General features: G+C 41.2%; 1 protein-coding gene across 1 annotated transcript; it reads right to left on the bottom strand.

Annotated features, from left to right (window-relative positions):
• Positions 1 to 4,498: 4,498 nt before the first annotated feature.
• ANKRD34B (ankyrin repeat domain 34B) lies at positions 4,499 to 6,795 on the bottom strand (the record flags this gene model as incomplete). The annotated part of the gene is given in 2 exon segments (XM_080638344.1): positions 4,499 to 5,848; positions 5,852 to 6,795. Coding segments are annotated over 2 exon segments (1,554 nt in total). The 5' UTR covers positions 6,056 to 6,795.
• Between the last annotated feature and the right edge of the window lie 5,300 nt (positions 6,796 to 12,095).

Raw genomic sequence — 12,095 nt, forward strand, 5'->3', positions numbered from 1 at the left:
TACTAATGTAAGAATCCAATTGTGTATAAATACCTACTTTTAGTTGAAAAATTAAATATTTGTACTGCATAATAGATGCAGAAAGATGAAGGTCTTAATAAGGATTCATGATGGAGCAAAAAACCAGGGATTTAATGACTGGTTTATTTACTATTCTTCTTATGTAGCTGCGTCAAAATATGGCAGTATTGTTTTGGAAGCACTGCATAATTGTCACAGACAAAAATCAAAACAGAGCAACTCTAAATGCCTTTCTCCTTAAAATAAAAAACAGACAAAAAGTGCAGTGAGGGCTCGATTGAAACTTACTTGAACCTTGGAAACTGCTTTTTTAAGGCATTCTTGTGTAGTGACTTGCTGTCCTTACAGTTCTTAAACCAAAATATGAAGGATTTTTAGATGAGCACTGCCTTTTGTGAGGGCACCACTCCTTGTGTAGCAATTACTTTCATTGTATGGTTTCATATGGCATTTTTTAGAGAAAATTAAAACCAAAAGTAAAAAAAAATCGTCATTTTTTTCACCCTTTTAAACTTTGATTCCAAATCAGTCGTCTCATCAGTGGTGTGTTTTACTGAAAACTGTAACGTGGTTTAGCAGGAGTGCTTGCTCACAGACATGTCACTACTGTTTTATGTAGTTCTTAAGTGTTTAAGGGCTTTATGGCATTGATCTTTCTATGAGATAGAGTGGATGACTAACACTAATTTTTCACTGTAAGGTGTGAGAACTAGCCCAGGTTCTTAAGAGCATCTCTTAAGAGAAGAGGTTTCAGCTTGTGACTTTTTTTTACCAAGATGCATAAAGAACACCTGGTTTGTAAACTTGAAAGTTTGTAAACTTGAAAGTTTCAGGGAAGTATTTAACATTAGAAATTCAGGTCTTATTTCCCACTAGAGCACAGCTGTCATGAGGAGCAGCTGAGGGAACTGGGGTGTTTAGTCTGGAGAAGAGAGGGCTCAGACTGGACCTTACAGCTCTCTACAACTACCTGAAAGGAAGACGGAGCCAGGAGATGGCTGGTCGCTTCTCCCAAGGAACAAATGACAGGACAAGAGGAAACAGCCTCAAGCTGCACCAGGGGAGGTTTAGACTGGATATTAGGAACAATTTCTTCCCTGAAAGGCTGGTCAGGCATTGGAACAGGCTGCCCAGGGCAGCGGTGGAATCACTGTCCCCAGAAGTGTTCACAAACTGTGTAAAGGGTGACATGTTCATGGTGACCAGTGACATGGTTCACTGGTGGCCTTGGCAGTGCTGGAGAACGGTTAGACTTGATGATCTTAAAGGTCTTTTCCAACGCAGTTGATTCTGTGATTCTTTGCTCAGACAGTCGGAAAATGACAAGGATTACAAATTCAGACATGACAGGGGTGTATTTCCACTGAAGTGGAAGCACAGTCAGCCTCTCAGAGAGGGAAAGAGCCTCTCTCACACAATACTTTGTACAAATTTAGCCATGTTGGAACAAATCTTACCAACTGTTTCAATATTCCTGTATAGAGACAGCCTGAGAAACACTCAGGAGAAAGTATCTTTGGCAGTGACTCAGCATCTCCTAAGTGGCGTATAAACGGATGTATCTATTTGCATGCCCCCTGAATAGGGAAAAAAACTTTTATTTATGCATCGTAACAACATCAAGACAGCAAAACTCTGAAGGAAATGCAACAGTAAACAGCAACATTAAAGTTTCACATTATTTCTGCATCAAAATGAAGCATAGAATATTGGCAACACCACAGAAGAGCTTCACTTCTTCACGACATTTGCATTTTCCTCCATTTTCTGAGCATTTTGTAAGAAAAAATGCTTTTTCAGTTGAGGGAGCAGATCCTATGTAATAATACAGCAGATATTTGGCTTCATACCTCCAGCAAAGACACCGGTAACATTTGATCTGTGAGAGGATTTTTTTTTCTAAAAAATATTTTTTTTTAAAGATACATCTTTAACTTCAAATATTTAACTTCATTGTGAGATGAACAGATGACAAATTTCTCTTTCCTTTTATAGTATCATAAAAACATTTGAAAAGTCTATTGTGCCTGTACATGGTGTTTACAGGGACCAGTTTATGCCCAATTAATATAATACGTATGTTCTTCCACATCATTTCTCTGCCATAAAAAGATTTCTATGTAGTTCTTGTTTCTGCCTGGTCTATGCAGATGGTGATCCAGCAATATCTCCTGAAGTAAGAGGCAGAACCTGAGTGGAACCAAATGCTCCATCACCTTCACCATATTCCCACCAGCACTCAACAGCTCTTAAAATGTACATTTTGAACACTTGAGATTTCTTAAGATGTATCCTGATCTCCTTAAAAGCCTTGCAGTGCCAGTAGTGCTTGAAGGTGAAAATGTGTGGCTAGGAAATATTTTTAAATATTTTAAAATGTATTTTAAAATACCTTAAAGTGTGCATTTTAAGGCAGCTTATTTTTGGATCTTCAGTGTGCAAACTCAGCAGTTTGTTTTTTAAACATAGTGAACACACTTGATGCACAACTCTGTTGTGTAAAGATGTAAATCATACTTTACATTCCAGGCGTCAAATGTTCCCTTCTTCAAAATACACATATTATGAACTTCTGGACACTTACATTTTTACATAAAAAGGGCTTTATAGAGACTGTTTATCATCCACTTGAAATTGTCTTACACTAAAGCAAAGTTAAATAACATTACAGTTATTTGTTAGGCAGTGCCAGACTGGGTGAATTTTAACTGAAGCTGCAAGAAGGCAGATGGCACCCAGTGTGTGTTTTCAGGAAAAAAAAAAAGTATTTCAGTATACAGAAATTCACATTAGACAGACACAATTTCAATAGTTATTTTCTGTAAACTATGACACAACAGAACACATTCAGTATTTCTCAAGTCTTTAGAAGATGGGTTTAAAAATGCTAAATGCAATATCAGAAGTCAAGTGGCCATCAAATATGCACAAAGACAGGATGTGATATGTGCACAGAGATGTTTGGAATCACAGTGAGTGGGGAGGAGAAATAGATTTTTCTATGTTAAGACAACATATATGCAACAGTTTTTAGGCAAAGGAGTGTTTTTCATCTCTAAGAAACCCATCTCTCTGCTTCAAATTAGGCAAAATGAGGACTTCTATCTCCCAGGTGGTGGATTTTTCTTTTGGGTCTGTCTCAGCAGGAGGACAGAGCTCTTCCTCACTCCCAGATGTGTGTGAAGTGCCCGTGCTAACCAAGACAACATCTGGATATGCCCAACTACTTGTATCTTCTCTTGGAAAGAAAGCCATGCCTCTGACTGGGGAAAATATAGGGACTGTAGTGATAGGATAAGGGGTAACGGGTTCAAACTTAAACAGGGAAAGTTTAGATTGGATATATGGAAGAAATTCTTTACTGCAGGGGTGGTGAGGCACTGGAATGGGTTGCCCAAGGAAGCTGTGAATGCTCCATCCCTGGCAGTGTTCTAGACCAGGTTGGACAGGCCCTTGGGTGACATGGTTTAGTTTGAGGTGTCCCTGCCCACGGCAAGGAGGTTGGAACTTGATGATCTTAAGGTCCTTTCCAACCGTAACTATTCTATGATTCTATGAAAAAGAGCTCCTGCGTGATGTGGAGATGTCTTTTTTGAGTGGAGTCTGGAACTACAGAGTGGTGGACTCTTGTATGGTGTCTGCCTCCCCCAGCCTTCCTCTTTTTAAATGAGCAGATCACAGAACTCCCAACAGCTTAAGAAGCCCAAGCTGACTGACATGGCTGATTAACAGTGCAGGCAGGGTTTAGTCATTTCACACCAGATGCTGCTTCAGGATTTGTGGCTCACTGGACTGGGTTCTTGACTTGGCTCCCAGGCATTGTGTGCTGAACTGAGGTGTAGCTGGAATTCCCAGCTCCCCATGTGACACAGCTCTGCAACACGAATTTCATTGACAAGTGAAATTGACACTTCTAATGTCAAATTTCATTGACATCTGTTGATGTGCAGCAAAGCCACTGAACACAGAAGATGCTGCCTATGTCTGTTGGCCACTGCCCACCCTTGGTGCACACTGGTTGTGTTTGGGATTTCTGGATATTACACAACTTGGACAGCATCAGTCTGGTGTCCAGCGTCACAGTTCAGTGCTTCAGGTTTCCAAACCCCACATATGCCACCTTTCTGGGTGGAGAAAGAGTATGAATTTGGGGGAACAGGAGAGAGAGTACTTCCAATCTAAAATGAGAATGATAGTGCCTACTACAACCCATAGCAGGTTCAGCCTGTCATGGGTGAGATTTCAGTGCTGAAGTTGAAAACATTATGAAAACAGTGCAATAGATATTCCTCTGTTTGCAGAGAGCAGTAAGATCAGTTAAGTGTATTTTTTCATGTAGTCTCTGGGCTATTTAACTCACTCCAAGGCAGAAGGCTTTACATCACAGACGTACTTTCTGTGATGTGTACCATTACAATCAGATAGTGCGGTGACTATCTATATATCGTAAAGAATTTTTAACCCATTAATCCCCCTGTTAATAATTCACTAATTGCTTGATCTGCTCAGTCTGTAGTGACTGCCTCCTTAGGAGTATTTTCATATTCTTGGTCTTCCTAGGAAAAACAGGTGCTGCCAGAACTAAATACTTTTGTCCACAAGAAATCATCCCAGAAACCCTGTTTATCAAAGTAATATCTGGAACTGGGGGGTGAGGACTCACATTCAGTGGTGGAAGAAAACCTGGTCTTGTCTGAGCAATGTGATCCAACAGTAAGGCTCCTGATTCCTGCCTTTCCAGAGAAGCTTTGTTTTTCCTGGTCAGAGGAGAAGGACACATGTTCTGCAGTACTTCTCTAGGATTTTGTAATGAAGAGTGAGAGGGAGAAAAGATCTTTTTCTTTCCTATCACTGACTTACTGTCTTCTGCAGCAGAAGGCCTCATACTAGTAGTTAACTGAGAATCAGAGCTGTAGTAATTTGCTCCCAAGTTTCTTTTCTGGATAACACTGTTAAGGTTTGAAGTAAAGCTGATTTGTCCCAAACTGGCATCCTTACCCACAGGAATCCCACTGGGGTTATGTTTCTCTTCCACACAAGGAATCTGAGAGTTTATCTTGTCATACAATAATTTCTTTGATCCACTTTGTTCAAAGGTTTTCAGCAAATGAGAAGTGTCTTTTATGTCAATACTTTGGTGCCTGGTGATGAATCTGTTTGATGGGGCTAGGCCAGTGGTTTTAGAAGAGAGCTGTTCTTGTGGAGTAATATCCTGAAGTCCTTTGTGTAAAGAAGTGATTTTATTCTGGTGGAACAGTGACAGAGAACTCTTTATCCAAGGCTCAGACTGCGGCCGCTGCATTTGTGAGAGCCTGGACCTGGCTTTTGTCAAGCTGGATTTTCTCATCAGCAAAACTATCTGAGATGGGTCATCCATGCTTCGTGGATGATCCAGCTCTTTAAAGCTGAAGAATGCCTTTTCAGTTTTATCTGAGCTTGCAAGCGAGGACCGGAATGTTTTCAGTTCTATTTCTGATGGGCAAATGCAGGCAGTTGGGGAATGGCATTCCTCAAGGTGTGCAGGAGGCATGTTTAGGTACTGCTTTGTTTTCTGCCTTCCTGATGCGGACTTGTCCAGTGTGATGATGATGACTTCTTTTCCTTGTGCCCTGCAGGCATTAAGAAGAACTTTCAGGGTCTCTCTGTCATCAGAGGTTATTGCATATACAAGCGCAGAGCAGTTGGAGTGATCTTGCAGGCTGGGGTCAGCCTCACTTTTCAGTAGCAGAGACACCACTTCAGGGTCTGCTCTTTCCAGACAAGCGTGCATCAAGGCTGTCTTCCCAGACTTATCCTGTATGTTTGGATCAGCCTTCTTTTCCAGCAGCTATTTAACCATCCTTGCCTTGCTGACACTCTGGTTGTCCACATGTTTTGTCCTACAAGCAATCATGAGCAGGGTTTCTCCTCTGTCATTGCTCTCATTGATGTAGGCACCACCCTCTAACAGCAGCCTGGTGAGGTGGAGGCATCTTTGGTAGACAGCTCTTATCAGGGAGTTACCCTTCACTGGCAAGTCTACCAGTTCGGTCATGGCACTTGTCTCACTCACAACTTCCTAAAGCCTGGAAAGAGCACTGGGAAAGCAAAAAGCCCCCCAGAAAAAAAGAGAAAACGAAGAGAAAAAGAGACAAAGAAGAAGAAAGACATAAAGAGAAAAAAGATAGGAGAAAAGAGAGAAAAAAAGGAAAAGAAAAAGGGGGAGGGTAAGGAGCGAGGAAAAGAGAGAGGAAAAAGAATAATAAAAGAGTGAAAACATTAAAAAGGATAAAAAGATAGAAAAAAAAGAGAAAACAGAAATCAAAGGGAAAAGTGGAAAATGAGAAAAGAGGAAAAGAAAGGGAAAAAATGAAGGAAAAAAGACAAGAAAAGAAAAAAAGGATTTAACTGTATAAATTGCTCCTGTAAATACACCTGTACTTTGTGAAAAGAGTATGAAGAAAACAAAAAAGGTATTCCCACCTCCTGGACTTCAATAAATGCATTAAAAACTTAAATTTAAGTAGAATTTGGATATAACTGTAACATTTATATATGCGTTCTTTTTTTTTGTTATTGTTCTCCTTTTTGTCACACTGCCAAATTAGCTGCAAAAAAAGTTAAATAATTCTCCACACTCCAATGACTTTATACTGAGCACATCCAGGTGGCTGTGGTACAGCTGTACCACTGCTGATCCTCACCAGTGCAAGATGCAAGAACTGAATTCATAGAATCATAGAATAGTTAGGGTCGGAAAGGACCTTAAGATCATCAAGTTCCAACCCCCCTGCCATAGGCAGGGACACCTCGCACTAAACCATGTCACCCAAGGGCCTGTCCAACCTGGCCTTGAACACCACCAGGATGGAGCATTTTGCAGCATTTTTCACTGATGTGTCACATTCACTTATTCTTTCTCATAAAATGACAATGCTAAACATTGAGAAATAATTGAGAAAAATAAAGTTCATGGGTCCAAATAAACAAGAAAAGCAAGCATAATAAAATACTTTTTTATCTAAGAAGAAATTGTTAAATGGCTGGAAAATAAATACTGATGTATTTTATAAAAGTAATTACATTTGTGAAAGTACACTGCCTTCCTTATGCTGCTGTGCTAACATGCTGATCTGAGTGACACAGCATCAACGAGGTGATGCGCAGCCTGTGCCACTCATTATGGGGATCAGAGGGCTGTGAGGAGTCCTGTACCCGTGGACAGAGCACAGAAGAGACGTGGGATGCCATCAAAGAAAAACACACAGAAAAAAAATCAAGAGCTTAATGTGGTATAAATAATGAAAGGTCTTGTATGGATGTATACCTGCAACTAAAAAAATTAGAGTACTTTTATTTGTCTTTTCTGTGCTTGCTTACCCATGTGTGAGGAAAATCTTTGGGTAAAAAAAAATATAAATGTTTAACAGTTGGCAGAGATATAATTCCAAACCAAGATTAGACATGGATATAAAAATTACATTTGTTTATTTACAGGATGTTCCTAGAGAAATAAAAATGTTTAATTAGCTTAACTGCAAAGGAAATTAACAGAAGTTCATTTTTATTTACCATTGAAAGCACCAGTAACGTTCTGGTGAGTAACTGAAGTGCAGTAATTGAGTTCTGATTTTCTTTGATACTGTGGTTTTACTCTGAATTTCAGAATCAAAGAATGGCATCAATGTAGTCTGTTACAGAAGTCCAGCAAACAAAGTCAGCTAAAATATACATGACATTTTTATTACAGGTTTCCTCCTGCAATTTCACTCCATAGAATCATGCTCTGCAGCTAGAGTTGCTTTTGCTAAGCAGAGATGTTTGCTGGCTTATGAGACATGAGAAAGCTGGGGAGGCTTTGTACTTGGACTGTGTTAATTAAATTATAGAATCATAGAATCCCAGACTGGTTTGGGTTGGAAGGGACCTTAAAGCTCATCCAGTCCCAACCCCCTGCCACGGGCAGGGACACCTTCACTGCACCAGGTTGCTCCAAGCCCCATCCAACCTGGCCTTGAGCACTGCCAAGGATGGGGCAGCCACAGCTTCTCTGGGCAACCTGTGTCAGGGTGTCACTACTCTGACAAGGAAGAACTTTGTAATGTCTAAGTTAATTCAACATAGTCTTTGTTCGGTGACATGGTGTAATAATGGTCACAATTTGCATGTGTTTGAGTAAGATGCCTAACAATATTTGATATGCCAGGATCAAAAAAAAAAAACCAAACCAAAAGAAAAAAACAACCAAGAGACAAACTCATGAGATGAACCAGTTCCCCTTTGGTAGCATTTATGTATGTGCTTATGGCCCTCAGAGACTGTTTATTGTGTACAAGTGACTGCAGTCCTGCTCCGAGCAATGAAGGATGGTGAAAGAACCTCTGCCCATCCTCATGCTAGTAAACATCCCACCACTGATTACTGCTGAGGAGAGGGGCACCACTGTGGTACTATCATCTTCTTCTGACCTGTTGTTGGTTTTTTATCCACTTTGTCTTGATAAAATTTTTTGAAAAGTAATAGTGTTGAAGTTACTTGAAGGATTAATTCCATTATACTTAAAGTACATGATTCAGTGGTGTCTATCTCAGTTTTCATTGATGTGCAAACAACATGCATATTTTGGACAAGGAATACATTCAAGATTATTATCAACTCTCCCATAAAAGTGATTTTACATTTCTTTCATGTTTTTATCTGAAGCTTTTCTGATGCTTAACTGCTTGCTTTACTTAAATGATGACAGGTAGCACTTCTGACACAGGTCTTTTCATCTGCATAAATACCTTTTGTAGCCAAAAAAATATTACAGGCACAGAAAGAGAATGATGCTACTTGAAGTCATGCAGGTCAATGCTAAAAATAAGACATTTTCTGACATCCAATCTAATGCCTCAGAATTGGCTAAATTCACCATCTATGTAGACTTTACCAGGACTGTTAATGTGAGTGAGGGTAGAGGAAGGCAAGCCTAAGCCAATAGTTAAAAGTTTGGAGTAGACTGTTACCAGGATGTTCTGTGAACCTGGCCTGCAGAAAGCCCAAGATCTTTTTGTGCAGGCAGGTCAGCAGTTCCAGTGTGCCCCAGATCTGACAGGGGCTTCTTCGTACTAATAAACTGCATTTCATAATCCCAACTAATCATTATAGACACAGGCTGGGACTGTCAGTTCTGCAAACTTGCCCTGAAAGAAGCACAGGCATCTGTGCTGCTAAGGTTCAGCCACATTATTTATAGCTTGATCTACACTTGGCACTGCAAAGGAAAGTGGAGCAAGAAACACAGAATGAGGAATAAAATCCCACAAATATTTCAGAATCAGATACTGCACAATTTTAAAAGGAAGTGTAACAGATTTGCAACTGTAAAATACAATGCAGAATAGATTGCTAAATAGTAAATGAAAACAACCATGACTCTATGAGGTTGCCACTGGCCCACCTTTCAAGCATGTCAAGGTCCCTCTAGAGGGAAAAGATGCCATCCAGAGAGACCCTGACATGCTTGTGAGGTGAGACAATGTCAGCGTCATGAAGTTCAACAAGGCCAAGTGCGAGGTCCTACACCTGGGTTGGGGCAATCCCAGGCACAGCTACAGGTTGGGTAGAGAAGTGATTCAGAGCAGCCCTGCAGAGAAGGACTTGAGGGTCTTGATAGATGAGAAACTGAACATGAGCCGTCTTCAGTGTGCGCTCACAGCCCAGAAAACCAACAGTAGCCTGGTCTGCATCAAAAGGAACGTGACCAGCAGGTCGAAGGAGGTGATCTGCCCTCTGCTCTGCTCTCACGAAACCCTGCTTTCAGTACTGTGTACAGTTCTGGTGTTCTCAACATAAGAAGGGCAAGGAGATGTTGGAACAAGCCCAGAAGAGGGCCATGAGGATGATCAGGGGACTGGAGCACCTCCTCTATGAAGACAGGCTGAGAAAGTTGGGGCTGTTCAGCCTGGAGAAGAGAAGGCTGCGTGGAGACCTCATAGCAGCCTTCCAGTATCTGAAGGGGGCTTATAAGGATGCTGGGGAGGGACTCTTCATTAGGGACTGTAGGGACAGGACAAGGGGTAATGGGTTTAAACTTAAGCAGGGGAAGTTCAGGTTAGATAGGAGGAAGAAGTTCTTTACTGCGAGGGTGGTAAGGCACTGGAACAGGTTGCCCAAGGAAATTGTGAATGCTTCATCCCTGGCAGTGTTCAGGACCAGGTTGGATGGAGTCTTGGGTGACATGGTTTAGTGTGAGGTGTCCTGCCCATGGCAGGGGTGTTGGAACTAGATGATCTTAAGGTCCTTTCCAACCCTAACCATTCTATGATTCTATGATTCAATATTTTTATCTTTTCTGTTTATAATTACTGCAAGAATGGGAATGGGATGTAGTAACCCAGTGAGAAGTTCTGCTCATGATTTCAAGTAAGCATCCTTCAAGCATGTGTTCTGGGCCTGCTCCTCCATGGAGTATATCCACACCCAGCTCATGTGAAATTATTCCAGGTTTTAAAGCTGCTCACCTAGGTCTATCTGAAGCAAGTGACGTTACTTCTGCTGCTTGCTCATCACTGTCCATCCCTAGGAGTGACTAGCCCCACTGCTGTATAAGAGGAAAGGATCACCTGAATTTCTCCTTTTCAGGCAAATCCACTTTGTTCAGCTGAAATAACTTCATGGGATATTTAAAACAACCCATCTGGCTCTGCTGGAAATACATTAGGCATAATCCCACCAGCCAGCTGAGAGATGGAGTCAGGATCTCCATCCAGCAAAGGACTGGTAATTCATTAACTGGTAAGGCTATCTGAAACCAGCTTGAGTGTTTCCCAGCAGGAGTTTGTGTGGAAAACTGTGAGTTCATTGGAAGGATACACATTAAAAGCATGTTACTTCTAAGAAGCAAACTTGTGCAAGTGTCCTTCTCAATTAAAACAATGATGCAATTTACAGCCAAAGTGACTTCTGTATAATGGCTTGTTTATTGAAAATGATTCTGTTTGGTTTTAGAAGCTCATTAAACTGAACTGCTAAAGGAAGAGACATTGATTCAGGCTTCCATGAGTAATGTTGCACCATCCATTTCCTCTCAAGTTCTGTATTTACTTTTTTTTTTCCTCTGTCTTTTGTTTGTTTGTTTCATTGCAGACATTTAGCAAAATATTTAAGTTTATACATAAAGCTTTCCTTAATCAGTCAAATATATGGCCCAATTTCAGGAAAAATACTATGACTTAATCAGACATGAGCACAAGCTGAACAGCTCTCTATTTAAAATACCTTTCTTCTTGATCAGAACAATTTTCTGAATTTCTGTACGTTTTCAATCCAGCAGGATAGCTAAGAAGACAAGGGACAGAACTGACAGCACCACAGGTGGAGGACTATAAGGTGATACACAAGTGCTGTAACCCCAGTCCAAGGGCAGGACCTTGCACTAGGCCTTGTTGAACTCCAGGAGGTTCACACAGTCCCACCTCTCAAGTGTGTCAAGGTCCCTTGGAATGGCATCTCTTCCTTCCAGGCCATCAACCGAACGAGACAGCTTAGTGTTGTCAGCAGATTTGCCGAGGGTGCATCAATCCTAATGTCCATGTCACTGACAAAGATGTTGAACAGGAGCAATCCTAACACCGACCCCTGAGGGACACCATGTGTTACCCATCTCCAGTTGGACATTCAGCCACAACTCTCTAAGTGCAACCACCCAGCGAATTCGTTATCCACCAAGTGGTCCATCTGTCAAATCCATCCATGTCTCTCCAATTTAGAGACAAGAATGTTAGGTGAGACAATGCCAAATGACTTGCAACAATTCCAGGTATATTATATCAGTTGCCCTTCCCTTATGCATCAACGCTGTGGCCTCATCGTAGAAGGCCACCAAATTTGTCAGGCATGATTTGCCCTTAGTAAAGCTGTGTTGGCTGTGACCAATCACCCCCTTATTGTCCATGTGCCTTAGCATAGTTTACAGGAGGATCTGCTCTATGATCTTGCTGGGCACAGAGGTGAAGCTGACTGGCCTGTAGCTACCTGGATCTTCCTTGTTTCCCTTTTTAAAAATGGAGGTGACGTTTTCCCTTTTTGCATGTTCCCATGTTTCCCATATG

This window comes from Psittacula echo (assembly GCF_963264785.1).
Source record: "Psittacula echo genome assembly, chromosome: Z".
NCBI lineage: Eukaryota > Metazoa > Chordata > Aves > Psittaciformes > Psittacidae > Psittacula > Psittacula echo.